Source organism: Bufo bufo, chromosome 1 (genome assembly GCF_905171765.1).
Source record: "Bufo bufo chromosome 1, aBufBuf1.1, whole genome shotgun sequence".
Classification (NCBI taxonomy): Eukaryota; Metazoa; Chordata; class Amphibia; order Anura; family Bufonidae; genus Bufo; species Bufo bufo.
This window is the reverse complement of record NC_053389.1, coordinates 281,076,643-281,100,806: the sequence shown is the minus strand read 5'-3', so window position 1 is coordinate 281,100,806 and position 24,164 is coordinate 281,076,643. Positions and strand designations below refer to the sequence as shown.

General features: G+C 45.0%; 1 protein-coding gene across 2 annotated transcripts in view; it reads right to left on the bottom strand.

The window, feature by feature from the left end:
• GEMIN5 (gem nuclear organelle associated protein 5) overlaps positions 1-24,164 on the bottom strand; it is an 82,429-nt gene that overhangs the window by 24,891 nt on the left and 33,374 nt on the right. Inside the window, exons 1-15 of one of the 2 annotated variants that reach the window (XM_040440046.1) lie at positions 24,081-24,145; positions 23,846-24,001; positions 21,787-21,941; positions 20,543-20,724; positions 19,661-19,812; positions 14,444-14,563; positions 13,892-14,024; positions 12,699-12,861; positions 10,173-10,385; positions 9,102-9,187; positions 8,875-8,957; positions 6,851-6,987; positions 2,724-2,797; positions 2,392-2,573; positions 2,086-2,225 (exon numbers count right to left, since the gene is read on the bottom strand). In XM_040440046.1, coding sequence (XP_040295980.1) covers positions 2,086-2,225; positions 2,392-2,573; positions 2,724-2,797; positions 6,851-6,987; positions 8,875-8,957; positions 9,102-9,187; positions 10,173-10,385; positions 12,699-12,861; positions 13,892-14,024; positions 14,444-14,563; positions 19,661-19,812; positions 20,543-20,724; positions 21,787-21,941; positions 23,846-24,001; positions 24,081-24,105 — 2,001 coding nt within the window. In that variant the 5' untranslated portion in view covers positions 24,106-24,145. Of the gene's footprint in view, positions 1-2,085; positions 2,226-2,391; positions 2,574-2,723; positions 2,798-6,850; positions 6,988-8,874; positions 8,958-9,101; positions 9,188-10,172; positions 10,386-12,698; positions 12,862-13,891; positions 14,025-14,443; positions 14,564-19,660; positions 19,813-20,542; positions 20,725-21,786; positions 21,942-23,845; positions 24,002-24,080; positions 24,146-24,164 lie in introns of those variants that run through there. The other variant, XM_040440054.1, reaches the window with a different exon arrangement.

Below are 24,164 nucleotides of genomic sequence, written 5' to 3'. Positions count from 1 at the left end.
TACAAGAAGAAATAAAGTGCAACTAAGTTTCATGACTAGTGCTGGAACTATTTATCTTATATCTGAGAGATTTGCTTGGCTCGTTCCCTGCACAGGGCTGTGGATTATGAGGAGAGCTGGATATTTTTCTCTATGGACCCCCATAACAGTGTGTCATCCACAGGTCCCCCATAACAGTGTGTCATCCACAGGTCCCCCATAACATTGTGTCATCCACAGGTCCCCCATAATATAGTCCATGCACAGCATTATCTCCATTCACTGCTATGGAATTGCCAGTGATCAGCTATTTACAGAACACTCATAGCATAATGGAGGATGACCATGCATGCACATTGTGATCTCCCTTCACTTCAGGGGCCCAGATGGGACAGCCCCTTTTTTTAGCTTGTAGTTTTATAAACGGCACCATGGAAAAAAAAGAAGTGCCCTGGCCATTCATAACGTGGGGTCCATGTCGAGAATTCCCATTAAAAAAGGGAAGGAATGAAAATCCACGCCAAAACTGCATCAAAAAGTGTTAGAAAAAAAAAAAAACATCCCAAAAAAATCTGATGCGGATTCTGCATTAGGTTTTTTTAAGCACAGAAAATACTCTGTGTGAACATACCCAAAGAGGCTGCAGGATCAGCAGCTTACAGTGGAAAGGCTAAAGAGAGATGATGGGGTATCTACACTCAGCTGCTGTGGTTGTTGCAACCGTTATCTGTGCCTACAAAGTTCTGTCAAACTGCTAGTCCAACGTTTCAGGATTTAGGACCCCACTTTCAATTTTGCCCAGGGCCACACTTGGTCTAAGGCTGGTTTCACACGGGCGTTGCGGAAAAATGTGCGGGTGCGTTGCGGGAACACCCGCGATTTTTCCGCGCGAGTGCAAAACATTGTAATGCGTTTGGCACTCGCGTGAGAAAAATCGTGCGTGTTTGGTACCCAAACCCGAACTTCTTCACAGAAGTTCGGGCTTGGGATCGGTGTTCTGTAAATAGTATTATTTTCCCTTATAACATGGTTATAAGGGAAAATAATAGCATTCTGAATACAGAATGCAAAGTAAAATAGCACTGGAGGGGTTAAAAAAAATAAATAATAATTTAACTCACCTTAATCCACTTGCTCGCGTAGCCCGGCATCTCCTTGTGTCTCCTTTGTTGAAAGACCTGTGGTGAGCATTAACTATAGTTCAAGGACCTGGGATGACGTCACTCCGGTCATCACATGGTACGTCACATGATCTTTTACCATGGTGATTCACCATGGTAAAAGATCATCTGACGTACCATGTGATGACCGGAGTGACGTCATCCCAGGTCCTTGAACTATAGTTAATGCTCACCACAGGTCCTATACAGTAAAAGAGACAAACGGAGATGCCGGCTACGCGAGCAAATGGATTAAGGTGAGTTAAATTATTATATTTTTTTTTTAACCCCTCCAGTGCTGTTTTACTATGTATTCTGTATTCAGAATGCTATTATTTTCCCTTATAACCATGTTATAAGGGAAAATAATAATGATCGGGGCTCCATCCCGATCGTCTCCTAGCAACCGTGCATGAAAATCGCACCGCATCCGCACTTGCTTGCGGATGCTTGCGATTTTCACGCAACCCCATTCACTTCTATGGGGCCTGCGTTGCATGAAAAACGCAGAATATAGAACATGCTGCGATTTTCACGCATAAGTGATGCGTGAAAATCACCGCTCATCTGAACAGCCCCATAGAAATGAATGGGTCCGGATTCAGTGCGGGTGCAATGCGTTCACCTCCCGCATTGCACCCGCGCGGAAAACTCGCCCGTGTGAAAGGGGCCTAATACTAGCCCTGATTACCTTTACCAATAAAAGCTACATCAGATGTGAAAGCAACACAGGTGTCCTCTTTGTACACAAGAACATGGGGGCGTGTTGTCCATGTTGACACGTGACATGACCATGGTGGTCAGCTGCCACATACAGTAGTGATATGGCATTATTTGTGACATCACCACTACTGACAGCTGTTCCCTGCTGTAGCCATGTGATGTGTCCTACATTCAGAGGACCAGTCTATGAATTAACAATTATCCTCCATTATATTCATCTTACTTGAGAGGTGCCATCGTAGCAGGCAGATACCAGCCTACCATCATGATGAGGGCTCCAAGACAGACTTGTAATCTTTGCGGTGTGTCCAGACAAGGTCCGAAAAGGATCTGTGATGGTGCCTGGGACTTCAGCAGAGTTCTCTGCAGTGACACAAAATGGTAACAATTCATTATTAGGACATACAATCCTCAAATCAATTGATTACATCAGGAATCTTCTCATATTACGTCTCAGGATCTCTTTTGTGACAAGCAGCTGCTAATTCAAGGAAATTAACAAGATTACAGTCAAGAAGCAGAACCTCACCTAGCGCCCCCTTCAGGTTATGTACATAGATCACAGCATTATTGGATCCTGAAGCAAGGAGGAAGCTCAGGGTGGGATCCTCACAGTGATCATGGTGCCAGCGAAGAGCGTTCACAATTTTATGATGCTGCTGAATAGTGCAGATCAGCTTAAGATGTGGAGCCCGAAAGATTTCAATGCTCCTGTAGTAACACAAAAAAGGAACTTCATTTATGGAGACGTATTTGCAGTTCAGAAGATGCCGCAGAAAAAGGATGCCCTCTCCTGTTCTTAATAGCCATCTATAAGGCAGCTACAGTATTACCGGTAATTTATTACAAAGGTTTACATACCCGTCCTCATTACCAACAGCGAGATGTTGCCAGTCAGGTTTCCAATTCAGCTCTGTATGTAAAGGTAATTTATGCTGTTTAAACAGACGGGAAAAAAAATAAAAATTAAGCCACAAAATGGCACAAAAGCCTGCCTACATCATAGTGATAAAATCTCGTTACATTCACATCTGAACTACATGCAGCACGCGCAACTTGGACTCCCATTTTTGTCTGTAGGCTGAACCATAGACGTCTATACAAATTAAATAATCATCTTTACAATCTGTGTTCCCCAATAAAATAAAAAAAAAAAGCAAATCACCCAAAACATCTTTCTCCTTTAAGGAAACATTCAACCAAAAGCCGCCATGGAGACCTATTCATTGATATAAATGACCGATAGGAAAATCCATTTGAAATGGGGTATGCCCGGGCCTCTCACACACAATGTACTTACCTTGCTCCCTGGTACCCGCGTCGCTTCTACAGCCCACACGGCCGCCGCTGCATCTCCGCGTCGTGCGGATGAAAACACCCAACGTCACTGGAGGGTGGGTCGGCAGGTGGTGACGAGTCTCCGTAGCGTCACCCGCGATGCAAGGGAGGGTCGTCCCTGACGTGTCCTGCCATTGGCTGCCCTATCCCTCCCCGATGCAGCAGCGGCCATGCGGGCTTCAGAAGCAACACAGGTAGCGGGAAGCGAGGTAAGTACATTGTGTGTGAGGGGCCCGGGAATATAGGGGAGGCATTTCACTCATAAAAATGCTTGTTCCCAATCACTATGGCAGCAATCAGTTGTTGTCACGGACATCTTTTATGCAAGCAAATATATGTTTATTGGCCAATCACATCTTTTATGCAAGTCTATAAAATGTTATTCTCGGCAGCACACCTCCCCATGTAAACAGGAGATTTTAGGATTTTTGGAGACACCTGTTAAATCTATTTCTGACTGAGTTCATTGGGTGGTGGTGGGGGGCACAGAAGACCATGGGTATAGCTGCTCCCACTAGTAGGCGAGAATAAGCTGAAAAAAGGTGTTAGCATCCCCCTCACAGCTATACTCCTCCTGTAGACACTGAGCTAATCAGTTTTTACCAAAGCAATAGGAGCAGCCAGATAGCCAGATTGAGGTAGGAAGGGCTGGTAGCTGCAAATACAGTGAAGGAGTGTAAACATGCATGGGATAGGCATAAGGCCATCCTTCATATAAGATAGGGCCAGGGGCTATCCATAGTCTTCAGTATATTGGGCAGACTAGATGGGCCAAATGGTTCTTATCTGCCGACACATTCTATGTTTCTATGATATAAGTGAGAGGGCCAGCAGTCCTGGTTTCAGTACCACGATGGACAGTGCTGAGTAACCATTGGGTGTACAGACTAGTAGGCCCCAAAAGCAATAGTCTCAATTAGTTGGAAGGGCTGGGGCAGAGAAGGGGGCCAGTGAGATCCAGGCCTGATGCCTTGCTGCCCGATATGGAGAACTGAGAGGGTTCTTAGAGGTGCACCCCCCTTCCCCAGACTAAGGGAGCTGACAGTGAGGAGACACTGTCGAAAAAGGACATGTGGCCTGCTTGGCTGCAAAAGCTGCGGCCTGATTTACTGTTCACAGCAGAGGCATGGCTTGGTGCAGAGAAAGTCCAGAGCTCCAAAGCCAAGCCAAACACAAGGGAAGGGAACAAAGGTAGTTGTAGGGGTCGAACTTAAGGAGCACCACTCTTGGCTAGGAACGGAAGGGGCTATTACTCATGTGGCCTTGTAGGTTGCAAAAGCCACAGCCTCTATTAGAATATATGCTGGGATAGGATCAAGTTTGGCATGGGGCAGGGTCTGACTAGGAAAAGAAGCAGCCAGAGGGAGACCTTGGATAAGGCATGTTACAGGATGTAGAAAAAGGCGGCGGGAAAACTGCCAGACAAGTGGCCCGTAAACAGCCCATGCCCCAGAATAAGTAACTGGCCAGGGCAGAAGTAAGAGGGGAGTTTGAAGGGGGGAAATAGGGCACTTCATCGTAGGGCAGGGTGGAAAGTATACTTGTGCCCCAATCCAGCCATGTCACCCTCATCAGTGTACTGCCCCTTGGTGAGGGAAGCTACGTTGGAATAAAGGGGCCTTGACATGTTCTCTGGGTTACAGCGGATTTGGTGATCTGCCGTACCTCCTTGCCTTCTGGAGGTAGGGAATGAGCAGCAGGCTTGATGACCTGCTGGTCTCTGTTCTCACCCATGGGGTAACATGGGGTTTATGCCTCCTGTATTCCCAGAAAAAACTGAAGGTTAGTAGACCTGCAAACGGGCATGTCTGCCTCCTACTGACACTAAGCTAAAACTGATACTTCATTTCCCAGCTTACTGTTCGCTCCTAGTGGCAGCAGCTATACCCATGGTTTTCTGAGTCCCCAATGAAACGAACAACAATATGCAAACTGAATGGGAATGAACAATCCAGTCATCCCCTTACAGTCTGCACCAAGCAGTATAAAAAGCCTTTAAAGGGGTCCTCTCACTTCAGCAAATGGCATTTTTCATGTAGAGAAAGCTAATACAACCCACTTACTAATGTATTGTGATTTTTCCATATTGCCTCCTTTACTGGCTGAATAAATTTTTCCATTACATTATCCACTCCTTGTTTCCATGGTTACGACCACCCTGCAATTCAACCAGTGGTGGTTGTGCTTCAACACAATAGGAAAAAGCACCAACCTCTCTAGTGGCCGGGACCGTGGGAGCGCACATAGGCTGGTGCTTTTTTTCTATAGTGTGCAAGCACGGCCACCACCGATGGATTGCAAGGTGGTCGTAACCATGGAAACGAGCAGTGTATAATGTAATGGAAAAATTAATCCAGCTAGTAAAGAAGGCAAAATGGACAATCACAATACATTAGTAAGTGCCTTGTATTAAAGGGGTTATCCCACTTAGCAGTTTCATACTTACCTGCTGCCACCGCGCGTTCACTTCCTGGATTCTGGCTGGGGGCGGGCTTCATCTTGATTGAAGTCTTCTCCCGGCCGGGCCGCGCGCTGGACTGAACGCGCACGCTGCCGCGCATGCGCAATGTGACTTATTTCTGGCCAGTATAGTACAGAGCCGGCGTGCGCGTTCGCAGCTCTGTACTATTCTGGCCGGGAAGAAGTCACCGTCGCGCATGCGCGGCAGCGTGCGCGTTCAGGACAGCGAGTGGCCCGGCCGGGAGAAAAGAAGAAGTCTTCTGGGCAAGCGCGACCATCGGGATCTTGCGGAAGAGCGGTGGTCGTAACCAGGGGAGACCGAGTCACAACAATAAGGTAAGTGGGGATGAATTTTCTCCTAATCGGTGGGAATTTGTTAATAAAGTATATTTACAAAAATGATCACTGTCAAATCATTAACAGATTTAACAGTGATCATTATGATGGGATAACCCCTTTAACCTAATCTACACAATTTAATTCTATTTGCTGAAGTGAGACAACCCTTTTAAGATGAGTGCCTACGGACTTGGTACACTGTCAATCGGCGTATGTTGTAGCCAGGTATCAGCCAATGCAAAAGGACCCTTAGTGGTGTTTTCCAACGTATGCAGGTTTCTGGTAAAGGTCTGCACATGTAAGAGGTATTAATGTATAACAAATATAAAAGTGGTATTCTCAGAAGAATGTGGCACTCGTGTCCTGGTTTGGGTGCTCTAGTCGTGGGGTCCCAACCCCGTAAACGTAAATAGAGAAAATAGACTTAGGCACTCCTGAGATTCGTTGAAAATACACTGCTTATTTTTATTTGGTTTTCTTATGCCAGGCAACATCAATGTGTACATGTGACGTTTCGGTCCGACAAGGACCTTTTTAAATCACTAGATGCCATAGGGAAGAAGAAAGTAGATGATGAGAGTTGTGGAAAGGTGTATTCACACCATGTGCTAGGCTACACACTGGATTTTCAACGAATCTTCAGGAGTGCCTAAGTCTATTTTCTCTATTTAAATATAAAAGTAGTCATACACATTAGATGAACATTGGCCAAACCCACCAATGTTGGCGTCCCCGGCCAACCATATAATGTGTACAGAGGTGTCTCACCTCTCCCCAGATGGCTGGATGTGTATGGGGGGTGGTGTATTACCAGCATAAACCAAGTGAGACATATAGATAGACATACTTACTTTAATCTCATTTGTATCTCGGATAAGCTTGTTAATATCTTGTGCCTCAAAAGTTAGTTTCCAGGGGTTGTGCTGGAAAATGACCCCCTCTCCACCACAACTATACAGGGTGAATGGAGGCCGGTCCCCTTCAGCGCCTGGGAAAAACAAAGAAGAAAATGGAGTTACTATTTTGTAGCAATGTTTGTACTATATACAGTGTATTCAGAAAGTCTTTAGACCATTTCACATTTTGTTATGTTGCCTTATGCGAATATAAAAATATGTTTTACCCCATTCACCCAAGCCATGAGGAAAAAAAGAACTGCCTGTACAGCTGGAATCACAATCTGGAGAAGGATACAAAAAAATGTCTTCTACACTGAAAATGCCCAAGAGCACAGTAGCCACCATAGTTCTTAGAGGGGTTGACCACTTTCTGGCTACTGTTGACTGATGTGTAGGTAAGATGACAATATGGCACTAACTAATATAGCCTTTGTTGATATTCTGTAATGTTTGCTATAATTTCATAAGCAATGTCCTCTTGTTAGGCAAATATTCTGCGCTTACTGCATAGAGGTCCTGTCCATAAGATGGCTGCTGATGGAGGGTCATGTGATCACACACATTACTCTGCCTCCTCTATTCAAACAAACTGCAGAACAAGTAAACTCCCAATGGTGTAGTGCAGAGTATTTGAATGGAGGAGACATTACATGGAGGTGATTTGTCTGGTCACATGACCCTCCATCAGCAGCCATGTTATGGACAGGACCACTGTGTGGACAGCACAAAAGAATTAGAAACAAGGGACCATACCTTATGAAATATAGAAAATAGTACACAATTTCAACAAAGGCTATATTAGTGTCATATAATCATCTTCCAAACCTATTGGTCAACAGTAACTAGAAAGTGGCCGACCCCTTTAAATGGAAGAAGACTGGAACAACTAGGACTCTACCTAGAGCTGGCTGCTTCACCAAACTAGGTAATCGAGGGAAATCGGTCTTGGTAAGAGATGTTACCAAGAACCCAATGGTCACTCTGGCTGAGCTCCTAAGGTCCTGTGTGTAAATAGGAGACAGTTCTAGAAGGTTAACCATCACTGCAGCATTCCACCAATCAGAGCTTCATTGCAAAGTGGTCAGAAAAAAACCTCAGTAAAAGACACATAAAATTTTGCAAAAAAGCACCTAAAGGACTCAGACTGTGAGAAACAAGATTCTCTGTTCTCATGAAACCTAAATTGAATTTTTTGGCCTCAATTCTAAGTGTCATGTCTGGAGGAAACCAGGCACTGCTCATCACCTGCCCAATACCATCCCTACAGTGAATCATGGTGGTGGCGGCATCATGTTATGGGAGCAATTTTCAGCATCTGGAACAGGGAGACTGGTCAAGAATAAAGGAAAGCTGAATGGAGAAAAGTACAGAGATATTCATAACGAAAACCTGATCCAGAGTGCTCTGGACCTGAGACCTGGCTGAAGGATCAACTTCCAACAAAGCAATGACCCTAAGCATACAGCCAAGACAAAACAGTAGTGGCTTAGGGACAACCCTGTGAAGGTCCTTGATTGGCCCAGCCAAAGCTCTGACTTGAACCCAATCGCACATTTCTGGAGTGACCTGAAAAAAGCAGTCCACCGACGGTCCCCTTCCAACCTGACAGAGCTCGAGAGTTTCTACAGAGAAGAATGGCATAAAATCTCCAAATCCATGTGTGCAAACCTTGTGGCATCATAACCAAGAGGATGGAGGCTGTAATCACTACCAAAGGTGCTTTAACCAAGTATAATTTTATAGCAAGATTTAATGCAAGATTTTAGTTTTTCCTTTTCAATAAATTAGTAAAGATTTTGAACAGTCTGTTCTCACTTTCTTATTATAGGGTATTGAGTGCAGAATGATTGGAAACAAAAAGTACAAGGCTGCAACATAAAATGTGAAAAAAGGGAAAGGGCCTGAAGACTTTCAGAATGCATTGTATGTAGTATTCTAGTGGTTAATGGATAGAAAGCAGAAGAAATATATCTTACCAAAAGAAAATGGGGGCAATGGAGGACCCCAGGACATGGAATACACAGTCTTTTTGTGGTAAGTACTAGAAATCTGAGGGGGTCTGCAAGAGAAACAAAAGCAGATTATCGAGAGCTGAATTCAAAGTGAACTTATCAGTAAGCAACAGATGTGGACTTGTCTTTTACTAGAGAAAAACTCAGATATAATATAAAACATAAAAATACACTTAATACTTATAGCTTACTTGGAGGAAAAGACATCATAAATCCCAACTTTTCCATCATCAGTCCCAAAGGCCAAACTGCCCTCTTTAGTTGGATGCCAAGAGAGCTGTGGAGGGCAAAAGATTAGGTGAGAAAGATGCAAAATCCATCTACCATTACTAATCCTTCCCAGCTAGACACTACTGCCCAGTTCCCATACTTTCTGTGGAGCGGAGAACTCACCAGGGGCAGACTGGGAACTTAAAGTGGCCCCCATGTTGCAGGCAGGTCCAAATTGACAAAAGGCAGGGCAACATAAGTAGACAGAGCCAACAGAAGTAGATGGGGTCAGTAATAGCATAGTGCAGAACAAAATCCTGCTGTCCCCAGCAGAACCAAATGCCACAGTGTAGCACAAAATACCCCCCAGAAGCTGACCTTCTGTGGTGGCCATCAATAGCAGCCAGGTTCTCTTCTCCTCCTCCTGTTGTCTCTAATAGAGACATGGAGCAGGGGCTTAGGAAGCGAGATGGAGGCCACAGCATCAAGCAAGTCCTACCTTCAGCATGCTGCCTCGACTTAGTAATAACCTCTATAGTGCCCCCTGTAGTGTGCTCCCCAGATGAGCAAGTAAAGAAAAAAATAAAATACCCAAGTCCTGTATCAAGTCGCTGTCCCCTCCAGATGCCTGTGTCACCATTTGTACATTGCCTCATATGGTGGTCTATGAGGGTTAACAGCCATGGGCTCTCAAGCCCCACTGCAGTATTCAACTTTACCACAGTCCTGGGGACTGCGATACAATTGAATTCAGGAAGGCACGCTGCTCAGGTACATAAGTGAATTAATGCAGAGAGCATCAGATCATTATGTAACCGGCCAGAGGCAGTTGGGAGAGCTTGGGTGGCCCCTGGGTTTTAGCCCACAGGGAAATATCCATGTAGAGTCTATGGCCAGTCCTCCCCTGGAACTCACCATGCCTTGATTTAAGATCAGTATGGCAGAAATGAATGTGCAACAAATGGATGTGACCTTGCACAGGACTACCAGTCCTCCTGCCCACTGTGTACCCACCCTTCTCATGCTGGAGATATTCATCTGAATGTACTTACTGCAGTCACTTTAGATCTGATGCCTTGCCACAGTGTCTTCACATCGTATGCATTGACGACAGATAGGGAGTTCCAGATACGAAGCATGCCGTCACCCACTCCGACCGCCAGACATCCAGATGCCACAGGAGAAAACGCCAGGCTGTACACAAAGCCTCCTAGCGAGCTCAATGACCAACAACAAGAAAGGGAGCCCAAGTCCCAACATTTCACCTGTACAGAGAGGACAGAATCAGTGCATCGTAGTGAAAGAGTATTTATAGAGGTAGCATAGCCCATATAGATTGCCCATAAATATAACAGTTTCTTAGAGAACCTTTTGTTCTCAAGAAAAAATAATCAGCAGAAAATACAGGATACAATGAAGTATGACTAAATGATAACGCAATGCAGACTGCATACATCAGGTGGGAAAAGCCTATGGCCAAGAATACAATCTAAAACCAATGAGGGGTAGACTAAAAGGGGAGTAGGATGTGTAAGAAGTAGAGGTAATATGATTTAAGATGAAAGGTAATTTTATACGGTGAATTTCGAAAATACGTTTGGCTTTAGCGACTCCAGAGCTGCATTTACAATTCTACAGAATTCAAAGCAGACCTCACACTGCATTTTTGCTGTCAAGTAATCTGATGTAAGAAAGACTCAAGTGTCCCGCTGAGTTCATAAGAATTCATGTAAAATGTTCTCGACCTGTTTCATAACAGGCTTTTTGACTGTTTCCTAGAACAACCAACTGAAAAGTGAATGCAGCTATGGTCTAGAATACAAAAATTCGTAGCCTTTATAGTTCCCATTAAAAAAATATATTTTTTAATACTTTTAAAATACCCAAATACACATTTATATAGTAGGCATAAATATTATATCTTACCGCAAGATATCTAACAGAGTGCGAATTCTAGGCCAATTCATAGGAGGCCTATATTGTAACTGACTTCCATTTGCGATGCCTAGATATGAGCTGAAAAAAGTAGTACTATGCTATCATATCCTCACTGATCATGTAAACATGGTAACATCAGACAAATAGGCACATTCAAGTCCCATGACTGATATCTAGATGAAATAACTTATAATACATGATCAGTGAGGATATGATAGCATAGTACTACTTTTTTCAGCTCATATCTAGGCATCGCAAATGGAAGTCAGTTACAATATAGGCCTCCTATGAATTGGCCTAGAATTCGCACTCCGTTAGATATCTGTCTGTAAGATATAATATTTATCCCTACTATATGAATGTGTATTTGGGTATTTTAAAAGTATTAATAAAATCATCTTTAATGGGAAGTGTAAAGGCTACGGATTTTTGTTTGATGTTTTGTGATAAGCTCTAGTAGCTGTTCTCTGTCATAGAAGGTAAATGTTTGGGAACAGATATTGGTTTGGACTATGGTCTATAATAGTAGTACCAAGTCCCTATAGCTAATTGTGTTGGTGTACTCTGTGAAAAACTAAGGCAAACTTGGGCCAGAAGCACTACATGCGGACTCTTAGAAGCTTCCATAAAGGGAGAGCATTCACTTTGTTCTATCGAGGAGATTTGCACTAAACTGCCAGGAAGTAAGCAGTAAGCAGGCAAGCTTTAGCATGCAGACATCAGCAAACCTTGGCCTCATTACTAGCATTCATCTAGTCTAACCACTGGGGCGGTCCACCATTCTCACTGATTTGATCAAAGAATCACACAGACCTACATTTAAAAGGGTATTCCTATTGTGTAAGGTAATGGCGTATCTATGCTATTAGGTTATGGCTGGTGGGTGTCTGACTTCTGGGACTCCCACCAATGCTCAGAATGAAGGGGCTGCAAGCAAGGGCCATAGACCTTACAGGGAAATTTTCTGGTGGGCTGATGCCCCAGGGGGCCACAAATGTCCTCCTGTCTGCCGCTGGCTGGGTACATAATGAGCTTTCAACAGTAATTAGCGCTGTGAGAATCAGGTACTCGTGTACCCAGCCAGTGACCGCACATACCCTCCTTAATTTAACTGCTGTGGCCCGCATCTCACCTACTAAGCCCCCTGCTCCATAGACAACTGGAGGAGGACAGAAGATGGCAGCTATTGAAGGCCACCATAGAGGGTCAGCTTTTGGAGCAGTATATTGTGCTACACTGTGTTATTTGGTTCTGCTGGGATGGTATTTTGTACTATGGTACTGTTGACCCTGCCTACTTGTGTTGCATCGCCTTCTGTTAATTTAGACCTCAAAATGGGGCCACTTTTAGTTTTTTTTTTTCCAGGGCCACTTTAAGTTCCCAGTCCGTCCCTGGCTGCAAGGCTGGAGTGTCCCCTTCACAGTTTTTCCCCTGTGAATGTGGCCAGCTACCACTGGGTGACCATGGGTGCACTATGCAGGTAAGACTTTGAAAGGGGGAAAGCACTACATCAGCTCTGTGTCCCCTTCATTCCTAGGAGGTGAAAACCCCACAATCACAGAATTATGGCACATCCTAGCGATATGCCCTCACTTTACAAAACAGTAATGCCTCCTTAACACAAGATGAACAGCACTCACGTCCCGATCCATAGATGTAGACAGAAGGAGCTCCTTCCCCTCCTCTGTGACTGAGGAACAAAGGTTAAACACAATGCGGGAATGATTCTGTCCCTCTGAGGAGCCCAGAAGGCTCCATTTCTGCTTTCCACTTCTAGTTAATTCCCACATAAGCAGCTCACCCCTGTAGAGACAATGAGAAGTATTGCTACACAGTCCACAAAATGTAAATTCTACTCAGCCTACACGATATTAACTGGAGCCCCCCAATTAGCTGAATGCAAGAAATACATGCAGCCCAATATTTGGCACTCGAGGAGCAGAACTTTGGCAGCGGTGAACAATATTCAGCATGCACAATTCTTTCAGTGGAAGACTTTTCATATTGTTTGTCGAGCATAAACAGCTGATTAGGAATCTAAGGCTAGTGCACACGTTAGGGCTCGTTCACACGAACGTGTCAAGCCCGTGCTATGGACCACAAATTGCGGTCTGCAATGCATGGGCACTGTCCGTGGGGCAGCCGCATGGGGATCGTGGACCAATTCACTTGAATGGGTACGCGATCCCTCCGTTCCGCAAAAAGATAGAACATGCTCTATGTTTTTGCGGTGCGGAGGCACGGAACGGAACCCCAGGGAGCACTCCGTAGTGCTTCCGTAGTGTTCCGTTCCGCATCTCTGGATTTGCGGACCCATTGAAGTGAACGGGTCCGCATCCGTGATGCGGAATGCACACGGAACGGTGCCAGTGTATTGCGGATCTGCAAATGCAGTCCACAATACGGCAACGGCAGCACACGTTCGAGCTCTTAAAGAGATCCGGCAGGCTGCTCTGGCGGGGAGCAGCCTGCTGGAGCTTTATAGATTCGGCATTGCCGGATTCTGAGCTGGTGGAGATCCAGTCGCTACCTGGCAAATATGCGGAGAATTCGCCGGACAAATGACACTGGTGGTCAACAGGTAGCATCCGGCAATGCTGGATTCAGAGAGTTCCAGCAGTCTGTTGCCTGCCGAAACTACCTGTTGGATCTCTTTAACACTAGTGTCAAATTATCCTAAGATGTGAGGCACCTCATGATCAGTTTATCAAGAGAAACCTCAAAAAAAAGTTATATAAAGTAGCCTTCTTATAGTCTGTCTTTCTCTATACCTCTTCACACCCCACCACCACAGCAAGCTCTTAGAAGGCAGCCTCTACTCTCAATTACTAACCCAAAGCAGCTAGAGAGTATCCGGCTAGGATATCCACGCGGCCAGTGGACTGTCAACCATAAGCGTTCCTTCACTGTAGGATCCACTCCTCCTCCCCGCCTCTTTAGATATGGCAACTTCAGAGTCATAATGCCTAAAGAAAAGAAAATGGCAGAATAAAAATGAGCCTAAAGCTGACAACTATGCCACAATAACTAAAGTTGGTCATAGACAGCTAATGTCCCTGGCTTGATCATATATATGCCCGATGGGGTCAGCCAATGTAATTGCTATGGTGCAACAAGAGGTGAATAGACATCTATAATATAAAACCTTGATGCTGCTTATCTCATGAAACCAAAAGTCTAACGTGTTCAAAATCAACTATGGTCTGCAATAAAAGGTAACATGTAGTCTGCAGAGCAGCCATGCAGTATAACGGTTGACATACAGTTTACCGATATAAAATGCAATATAAAGTACATCTGCAAATAACTATCTATATCAATACAATGTATGTACTCAACCTGCATAATAACTATAAAGTGCACGGCAGCTCTGGAGAGCTCCTACCTTTGCCTGTGGAGGAACTCCAGATACGGATGGTCTGATCTTTGCTGCCTGAGGCCAGGTAGCAGCCCTTGTTCTCAGACTCCGGCAGGAGATCGCCATTGGTTGCATTTTGTTCTGCTCCTGATGAAAAGCAACACAGAATCCATAGGAAAACAAGCACAGAGACAAGAGAGGCTTCAGAGGGAAAGAACGATGGGTCTCCTGGATTACTAATGCAATCTTCCATTCTTTTTTTGAATTTCTAACCATAAGACTAAACAGATTTTAAAGAACTGCTGGACTGAAAGCCTGAAATATTCATATGTGGCTGTGAAGGTAAAATTCACTGAAAGTACAGTCTCTGCTAATATTATTTACAGTATGCAATACGAGTTTTAGATCATGCAGTACAGCGTACAATGGTGCAGGTTTACTATGGCAAATATGCCAGGATTCTGTCTCAGACAAAGCCAAAATAATGGCACACATGCCACCAGGGGTGTGGCTTAAAGTGGTTGTCCCATGAAAAATATTCTACAGTGTTCAAACCAGCATCGGGATCTGAATACTTTTGTAATTACATGTAATAAAAAATTTAGCCTCGCTACTGAGTTATTCAATACAATGTATCTACAGCGTCACCTGCTGTTTGTTTGTTTTCCTATTTCTTTGACCCGCTCACTGAGATGGCCGCACATGCTCAGTGTCATCCTTCAGCTGCCTCCTGAGCTGTGATAGGGAGAGCATGGACACGCCCCCTGAGCTGTCAGCTTGATATAAATCTAGCAGAGCAATGAATGGGGAGATCTCTGGATCCATGTGAGGTACAAGGCTGGTTCTAGCTTTGTTAGAAAGAGACTGTCATGTACTACCGTATTTTTCGCCGTATAAGACGCACTTTTTCCCCCCCAAAAGTGGGGGGAAATAGCAGTGCGTCTTATACGGCGAATGCTGCTGATTTTGCTGAGTTTTCAATGATACACCCGCCGCGATGCCGTGCGGCGGGTGTATCAGCTGTGAGGGAGGCGGGACTGGGGTCGGCATCTGCTTTTATAATGACAGCGGGGCCCGTGCAGTGACTGTATTCTACTACACGGGCCCCGCTCACTGTATAATCCCATGTCTAATAGTTAATTGTAATTGTATGTAATCGCATAAGGAGCGCTGTGTATTACCGGTACTTACAACTACAAGCGCTCGCCTGCTCGGTAGGTAGCAGAGAGGAGGGAGGAGGCAGGCCGGGAGGACGGACGCTGGCAGTGTGAGTCCTACGTCATGCGCCGCCCACTTTATGAATGAAGCAGGCGGCGTGGGCGCATGACGTAGTGACTCACACTGCCAGCGTCCGTCCTCCCGGCCTGCCTCCTCCCTCCTCTCTGCTACCTACCGAGCAGGCGAGCGCTTGTAGTTGTAAGTACCGGTAATACACAGCGCTCCTTATGCGATTACATACAATTACAATTAACTATTAGACATGGGATTATACAGTGAGCGGGGCCCGTGTAGTAGAATACAGTCACTGCACGGGCCCCGCTGTCATTATAAAAGCAGATGCCGGCCCCCAGCGTGTATTGAGGGTCATTCACTACAGGGACACTTATGGAGGGGATCTGTGGATGACACATAGCATAAGATGCTATATATGTGTCATCCACAGATCCCCCCCATAACTGTCATACACAGATCCTCATAACAGTGCCATCCAGAGACCCCAACAAGAGCCACCCACAGATCCTCCATAAGTGTCACCCACAGACCCCCCATAAGTATCACCCACAGATCCCCCATAGGTGTCACCCACAGATCCCCCATAAGTGTCACCCACAGATCCCCCATAAGTGTCACCCACAGATCCCCCATAAGTGTCACCCACAGATCCCCCCATAACAGTGCGTCACCCACAGATCCCCCATAACAGTGCCATCCACAGACCACAATTAGTTCAAAACCCACCAAAAGCACACCTTTTGGTTCAAAATATTTTTTTTCTTATTTTCCTCCTCAAAAACCTAGGTGCGTCTTATAGGGCGAAAAATACGGTATATGATGTCCGATTTTCATTTTTTACATTAGTCATGGGATAACCCCTTTAACTGAAAATCGGTGTGGTTTTATGGGGAAAAGGGTATGGTTTTAGATGCACCAATGCGTGCCAAAACTGGGCAAGTAGGCCAAATAATAGGTGGTATAAAGTTAGACTATCAGGCTATTACAGCCTTTTGTGGCAAGAAATGCATGTAATTGATGTGGTTTTTGATGCTGATCCCTGGCAAAATCCACAGCAGACTTTTCCGATAAATTTTATGTCCCACATGGACGTGTGAAGAGGTCACTGTCTGGGGCTCTGCTCCCGAAGATGAGACATATAATACCCCATTTGAATCCATCTGTGACTACACTGAATCAGCTATGAGTGAGATAACATGCAGTTTGTGTGACTGGCCACTAGAGGCCCTTAGAACTAATGGACCAAGATGTTGACAATTAATATAAAAAGAAAAGTAATCTTAGGCTACTTTCACACAAGCGTCGGGGCTCCGCTTGTGAGCTCCGTTTGAAGGGTCTCACAAGCGGCCCCGAACGCATCCGTACTGCCCCAATGCATTCTGAGTGGATGCGGATCCGCTCAGAATGCATCAGTCTGGCAGCGTTCAGCCTCCCCTCCGCTCAGCAAGCGGACACCCGAACGCTGCTTGCAGCGTTCAGGTGTCCGCCTGGCCGTGCGGAGGCAAACGGATCCGTCCAGACTTTCAATGTAAGTCAATAGGGACGGATCCGTTTGAAGTTGACACAATATGGCTCAATTTTCAAACGGATCCGTCCCCCGTTGACTTTCAATGTAAAGTCTGGACGGATCCGTCTGAACTACTTTCACACTTAGAATTTTTTCTAAACTATGATGCAGACGGATCCGTTCTGAACAGATCCAAACGTTTGCATTATAGGAGCGGATCCATCTGTGCAGACACCAGACGGATCCGCTCTGAACGCAAGTGTGAAAGTAGTCTTATAGCTGCATAGGATTTGCTTTCTTAGGCCTCTTGCACACGACCGTATGGATTTTCTGTATTTTGCGGTCCGTTTTTCACGGATCTGTTGTTCAGTTTTTTGTTTCCGTTGTGTTTCCATTTCGTAGTTCCGCAAAAAATCTCCGTATGGTTTCCGTATGCGATCCGTTGTTTGCGGATCGCAAACAGAAACATAAAATTTTTAATCATTAATATAATGCACAGTAATGTGTTTTAACAGTATACACATGAGCAAAGTTGTCATGGATCTGCAAAAAACGAATGACATACGGATGTGATCCGTATGCATTATGTATTTTTTGTGGACCCATTGCCTTGAATGGAGCCACAGATCGTTATTTGAAGGCAATAATAGGATAAGTTCTATCTTTCAGCGGAAGGGATATACGCAGATATGGAATGCATACGAAGTACATTCCGTTTTTTTTTTGCAGAACCATTGAAATGAATGGTTCCGCATACGGACCACAAATGGAATATGCAAAAACGGAATGGATAAGTGTGCAAGAGGCATTACTGAAATGGACTGTTAAAAGTAGCTTCTTATTTATTTTGTGCATTTTGATATTTTGTTGCCATGTCCTGACTTCCTGGGAAAAGCTAGAGGGGCTGGGGAGAGGAAGTGGGCGGAGGACAGAAAGTCGGCAGTTGGAGAGCAACGGATTTAGACGTGTCTGCTAAATTGTTTACCTGAGGTGTCCTGTGATCAGCCAGAGATTGAAGGCTTCACCCACTGTGAGCAAGGGACGATTGGTGAAGATCTGCTGCCTGCTAAAGAGGATCTGTAGTCTTCATTTATAATCAGGAGCTGAGGAGACCAGAGGCCGTCCTGCCCTGAGGCCAGCGTTGAATCATCATCAAGAAAACCAAGCTGCCTTTCAGGTAAAATGTAGAGCAGATAACCAGTGGCACTACACCAAACCTAAAATTGTCAGGATGCGACTGCCGAGGAGTGGTGCCTCACGGAGGTGCTCAGCTTGTAGCTGCAGTGAGCATATGTGATAAAAAGAAAAAGAAAACAAAACGAGCGGCACTCACCGTTGATAGGCAGGTAACTTTATTCCATGGCAGGAGGGGGGTGCAAGGGTTGCAGATACAGCAGCAAGTAAGCAACAGCCGTTTCGCGCGTGTATGCGCTTCTTCTGGCCTTTCAGGCCTGCACTGGAGATCTCAGCCTGAAGCATTTTCCACTCGGTTAGTGCGCACTTTGAATGGGACTTAAATCCTGAGCTCAGGTCCCAGGGCGAGGACAAGTTTTGGCACCGCTGCAGCAAAGCTTTACTGCGACAGCAAGTGGATCCACATCCCAGCTCTGGAGTTACAAATAGCCAGGTGGGAGTTCTAGGGAGTCTAGCTGAGGTGGGGTGGTGGGCATTACCGGCATGCGGGAGGGATAGTGTGGGATTTTTTCTGTCTTTGGCCTCTGTCAGGATCCCAGGCACACAAACTCCAAATTTGGTGTTGATTCCTAGTGGTTCCGGTTCTCTGTGTTTGGTTAGAAGATCCTGCCGTATTTAGCGGCATTTAGGCAAAATATAAATCCTTAAAAGGTACAGTACCTAAATTATAGAATTCCGGGATGGGGTCCCACTGTGGAGAATCTTGGGTTGCTAGCAACCCAGAGAGATTGTACCGCCACTTCAGTACACCGGAGTGCACCTCACTGTGGTCTGGCTGGATAACGGTGTACATTATATTGTATATAGTTTTGTCCTCTAGAGTCAGTTATTGTGGTTCACACAGCTCACTGTCTGTGCATTCATTCTTGTGTGGTTCACTGCATCTCAATGGAGTCCCTCGGGTCCCCTCTTACAGATGTATCCTAATAATCCATGACATTCCTTTGGCAATTAACTGTCATTCCTTTCAGCTGCCTAAAGCGTACATTACATGCACAGTAATCGTTCAGATCTTTGCAAGTGATCGTAGAGCAATGAATAGGGAGATCTCTGGATCCATGTAAGGTACAGGGCTGGTTCTAGCTTTATTAGAAAGAGGTTTTCAAGTGCTATATGATGTCTCATTAATCATAGTATAACCCTTTTAATCTAATAAATACAAATAAAATAAAATCCATAGGACTTTCCCTTTAAACTCTGCTTGCATAGATATAGCAGCACCATGCTAACACCTGTATAGTTGTAGTGACCTATCTCTATAAATACCGGTACTTGGATTCCATATTTGCAGTGGAAGTCATAATACATACCTTGTGATTCCTCTGACTTCTGATATAGATCTTCCTCTCGGGGATGTGGGCACCATGTCAAGCAATGGACCTCATCATCGTGTCCTCGCAGACGGTGAGTGACTTCCCCTCTACGGCTGATATCTATGATGACAATCATACCATCCTTGTACCTGGAAAAGTTGAGACAATTTTCTGATTATTATATGAGATAAAAAGGTAATTTCTATGGGCATCATAGTCAGCCAAGACTCTTACGGCAAGAACATAATGAGCTCCTAACAACATTAAAAGGGTTTCCCCAGAAGACGCCCCCTATATATATGCCAATTAGGGTGTAAGGACATGAGTCATAGATTGAGGTTCCCTGCACAGAATTCTCTTTATGAGGCAAGATAAAGAGCTGCTTTGTAGGAATGGTACCCATTCTGAAAGACCACAGCCATCCTTATATTATGGGTCAGCCATTCATCTGACATCACATACATTACATTTCCCCTGCAGAAATGCCTGGCTGGCTGTGGCTTTTCCTGGCAAAACCAGTTCTCTGCCAGGGGTGATCAGAATAGGACTTTGTGGTTGCCAAGACAATCTGGTGATGAATTATGGTGGCCCAATTACTTTTCAATCTTAAACCAGGTTTTCCTTACCTCTGGACCCTTATGCTTTATATTTTGGGAGCTTCTAAAAGATGCCCTGATAAAATGGAGTCATGGGGTGCACAGGCCTGTGGGAGGCTAAAAGATTCCCCAAGATGCCCTAAAATATAGAGCGCTGTCAGAAGACAGATCTGCAGAATGGGTATTATTCCCAGGGTTTGCAGGTATTATGCAGTGCCTGCTCTTTAACTGTAAGGGACTGTCCAGTCTATGGCCAGCTTTGGTGGTCTTCTCAGCTACATACCCTATTGCCACTAGATCTTCTTGGTGTGGTGCACAGGACAGACAAAAAATGGTCCTCGGCTCTGGGAAAAACTGCTGCCCATCATTTCGATTACACCAAAAACAAACCACTATCCCCTTCTCGTCTCCGGTTACCAGCAAATCCTTTACCAGAGGAGACCAGTGGAGGGCAGAGATTGTGTTCTGTAAGAAAGAAAGTACAGATGTTTTTAAGAACATGTACACAGGACATAGACAAAATGCCATGCTAGACTTTTCCCAAAGTCCATAATTAAGGGTGCATCCAGGGTGGCCACAATATGGAACAGGAACTACATGTTCTTGCTTACCCAACCCAAGCACGCTCCCAGGAGTCAGTGAGACCACCCTGGATTCATGGCAACGTCTCAGGACCTCTTCTGTCCAGTGCTGATCTCTGACGGCAGAAACCGGCAGAGGAAGAAATAGCTAGTCAACATTGACTGGACACTCATGAGGCCAACACGATATTACAGACAGTGTCTGATTGGACACTGATGGAATATGCTAGTGCTATGCCATTAGTCTTCACAGAGGATCCTTCAGCACGCCTGACATGTCAATTTTAGAAACCAGTTGTATTCTTTATAACATAATAATTATGGAGCATTATTTTTTTTATAACTCTGTATAGAGCTGTTCTTCTGTTACACCTCCTGGAAATGTATCACTAAACTGACACCTGGATGTAACCAGTTGGGGGTATGTTCCTACACAGCCTGATACACCCAATTTAAAGTAATTCCTACATTCCTAGGAGGAATAACAGAGGAAAGGCACAATGGTGTGTCCAAAGAAATGATGCTGCAGAACTGTTATTTTATGGGGAATATCAGTATTTCCTAAAACAGACATTCTAGAAGAGATGAGCAGTCCTCTTTAATATTGGGGGCGTAAACTGGGTGCAGCACCCCTTAGCATTTTCTACAAGCTTGGACAATGTTAGTACTTTTTTCTGATTACTATTAAGCAAGCTTCATATTATAGAAGTATTATATATACAAGTTTAATATTACACTTATTCCATATCATACAGACCCCCTGCGACTCCTTCCCTCTCCCCTCACCATCCTACACTAATGCTTCCTCCTTCTATTTCATCTCCTGCAGTCGCTGCTTGCCCTTTTAGTATGTGAACCCTTGTAATGTCCATGTCAATCTCTCATCGTCTGCCATCCTTCTTGTCCTGGCTCTTACACAGACGCTTGTACAGACAATTGATCTTACCCGATGGAGCTTGTGTTCTGTCACCAAACTCTTCGCCTGGGTGTCCCACACTTTCACAGAGCCGTCATCAGAGCTGCTGGCACAGAGGTGAGGCTGACCAGAGTAGTGGGAGAAGGCAAAGCTGGACACCCGTTCTGTATGCCCAACCAGCTCCCCTGAACAAAAAGAGGAGAAAGCATATGAATCACTCAGGACAACCAATATGCAAGGCTAGTAGCGGCCAGCTCGAAGCCACTGAGATGAGCGGCTCACGAAATATACAGGACTTCAAAAATGCTACTACATACAGATGCTGCCAAGTAGCTTCTTTCACTCAATGGTTAATGTACTGTATATATTGCTCTGATTCTAGGTAGGCCCTGTATATATAGTGCATTGGGAAAGTCTTCAGACCCTTTACATTTTTTTCCCCATCATTCTGCTCCCAACAAGACAATGACCCGAATCACAAAGCCAAGAAAACACAGGCGTGGCTTAGCGACAAGTCTGTGAATGTCCTTGAGTGGTCCAGTCAGGGCCCTGACTTGAACCCAATTGAACATCTTTGGAGAGACCTGAAAATGGCTGTCCACTGACGGTCCCCACCCAACCTGACAGAGCTTGAGAGAATCTGCAAAGAATGGCAGAAAACCCTCAAATCCAGGTGTGCAAACCTTGTGGCATCACATCCAAGAAGACTGGAGGCGGTAATCGCTGCCAAAGGTGCTTCAACTGAGTACTGAGTACCTACATCTCTATTAAATAGGAGAACTGAAAATCTGGTCTCCTCAAAGTGGTGGTGTTTTGGAGAAATGTCAGTGTATTTAAGGATGAGATAAACATCCCATACTGAGAGATCCAAACAGACTTTGGCTACATGCACATGACCGTATGTGTTTTGCGGATCCACAAAAAAAAAAAACTGATGACATCTGTATGCCATCCCATTTTTTTTGAGGCTCTATTGTAGCAATGCCTAAAACGGACAATAATAGGACATGTTAAATTTTTTTTTGCGGGGCTACAGAACGGACATACTGATGCGGACAGCACTTTTTTGCGGACCCACTGAAATGAATGGGTCCGGCAACCTATCCGCAAGAAAAAAACGGAACGGACACGGAAACAAACAATGTTCTTGTGCATGTAGCCTTTTCCAAAACTTTCCTGACCAGTGGTTTATGGAAGTGAGGGCTTCAGTGCATGGCCAGCACTAGAAAGCTGAGGTGCACTAAGGAGCTAGGCCCTGTCCCTCCGTGCACTGAAGCTCTCATTTGCATAAAGAATAAATTATTTTTTCTCGTGAACACTCCAACAGATTTTCACAAAACAGGTGTCATTTTAATCAGGATCAAGCCTACCAGGCAATATACCTAACCTGATCTAATAGGGTTTAACCTGCTGACAAATTATTTTAATAATAATTATAATGAATTTATTATGGAATGACTAGTTCAAGGGTTATTCCCACCTTGTAAAGTGATGGCATATTACTAGGATATGACGAGTGCGACCCCCACCGATCATGACAATGAAGGTGGCTGCAGTTCTAGAGGGGTTTTCCAGGGTCCTACACCCGGCACCCTTGCCGATCAGTTGTTTGAAGAGAAGACCGCGCTCTGTGCCAGCAGAGCCTTCCCTTCATTGTTTACATCGCAACGGTATCGGCGAGCAGGTGTAACTATAAGCCGTCCCATCCACTTCTATGGGACGGCTCCTTCCTATTCAAGTGTATACTACAGAGCCGTCCCATAGAAATGAATGGGATGGCTTATAGTTACACCTGCTCGCCGATACCGCTGCGATATTGAGCTGGTAAGCAACAAAAGGGAAGGCTGCGCTGCCACAGAGCGCGGTCTCCTCTTTAACCAACTGATCGGCAGGGGTGCCGGGTGTCAGACCCACGCCGATCTGATCATGCATCCTGAGGATAGGTCATCAATATTAAAATCCTGGAAAACCCCTTTAAAGCTTTCCCAGCACAATAGAGCTCCCATTTAAGTCATTCCTCAGTATATTTTCAGTGGTTCACTGAAGAGGAATATCTATTTTACCCTCACAGCGCTGTACAGAAAGTTACCATAGAATGCAGGCTCCTGTGGGCTTATACGTAGCAAGTAGACAGAATTACGAGCTGCAAACCCAAAAAGCCCTCCGGCTGCATCACTGGAACGGCTGCAATACCAGTTGGGGGATGCACTAAGCATCCGGTCTGGATCTCCCATCCTTGTGTCACCTGTAGTCAGAAGATAACAAACAATAATGGTAAGCACAAGAATAGTTAAACTACATGAGAGCGAGAAGTCAGTACTAACTGGGAGCTGTGATATGTTGTATCATTGCATGGTGACCAAGACTTCCTGTGCAGGATTTAAAGGAGTTCTCCGGGAATTAAGAAA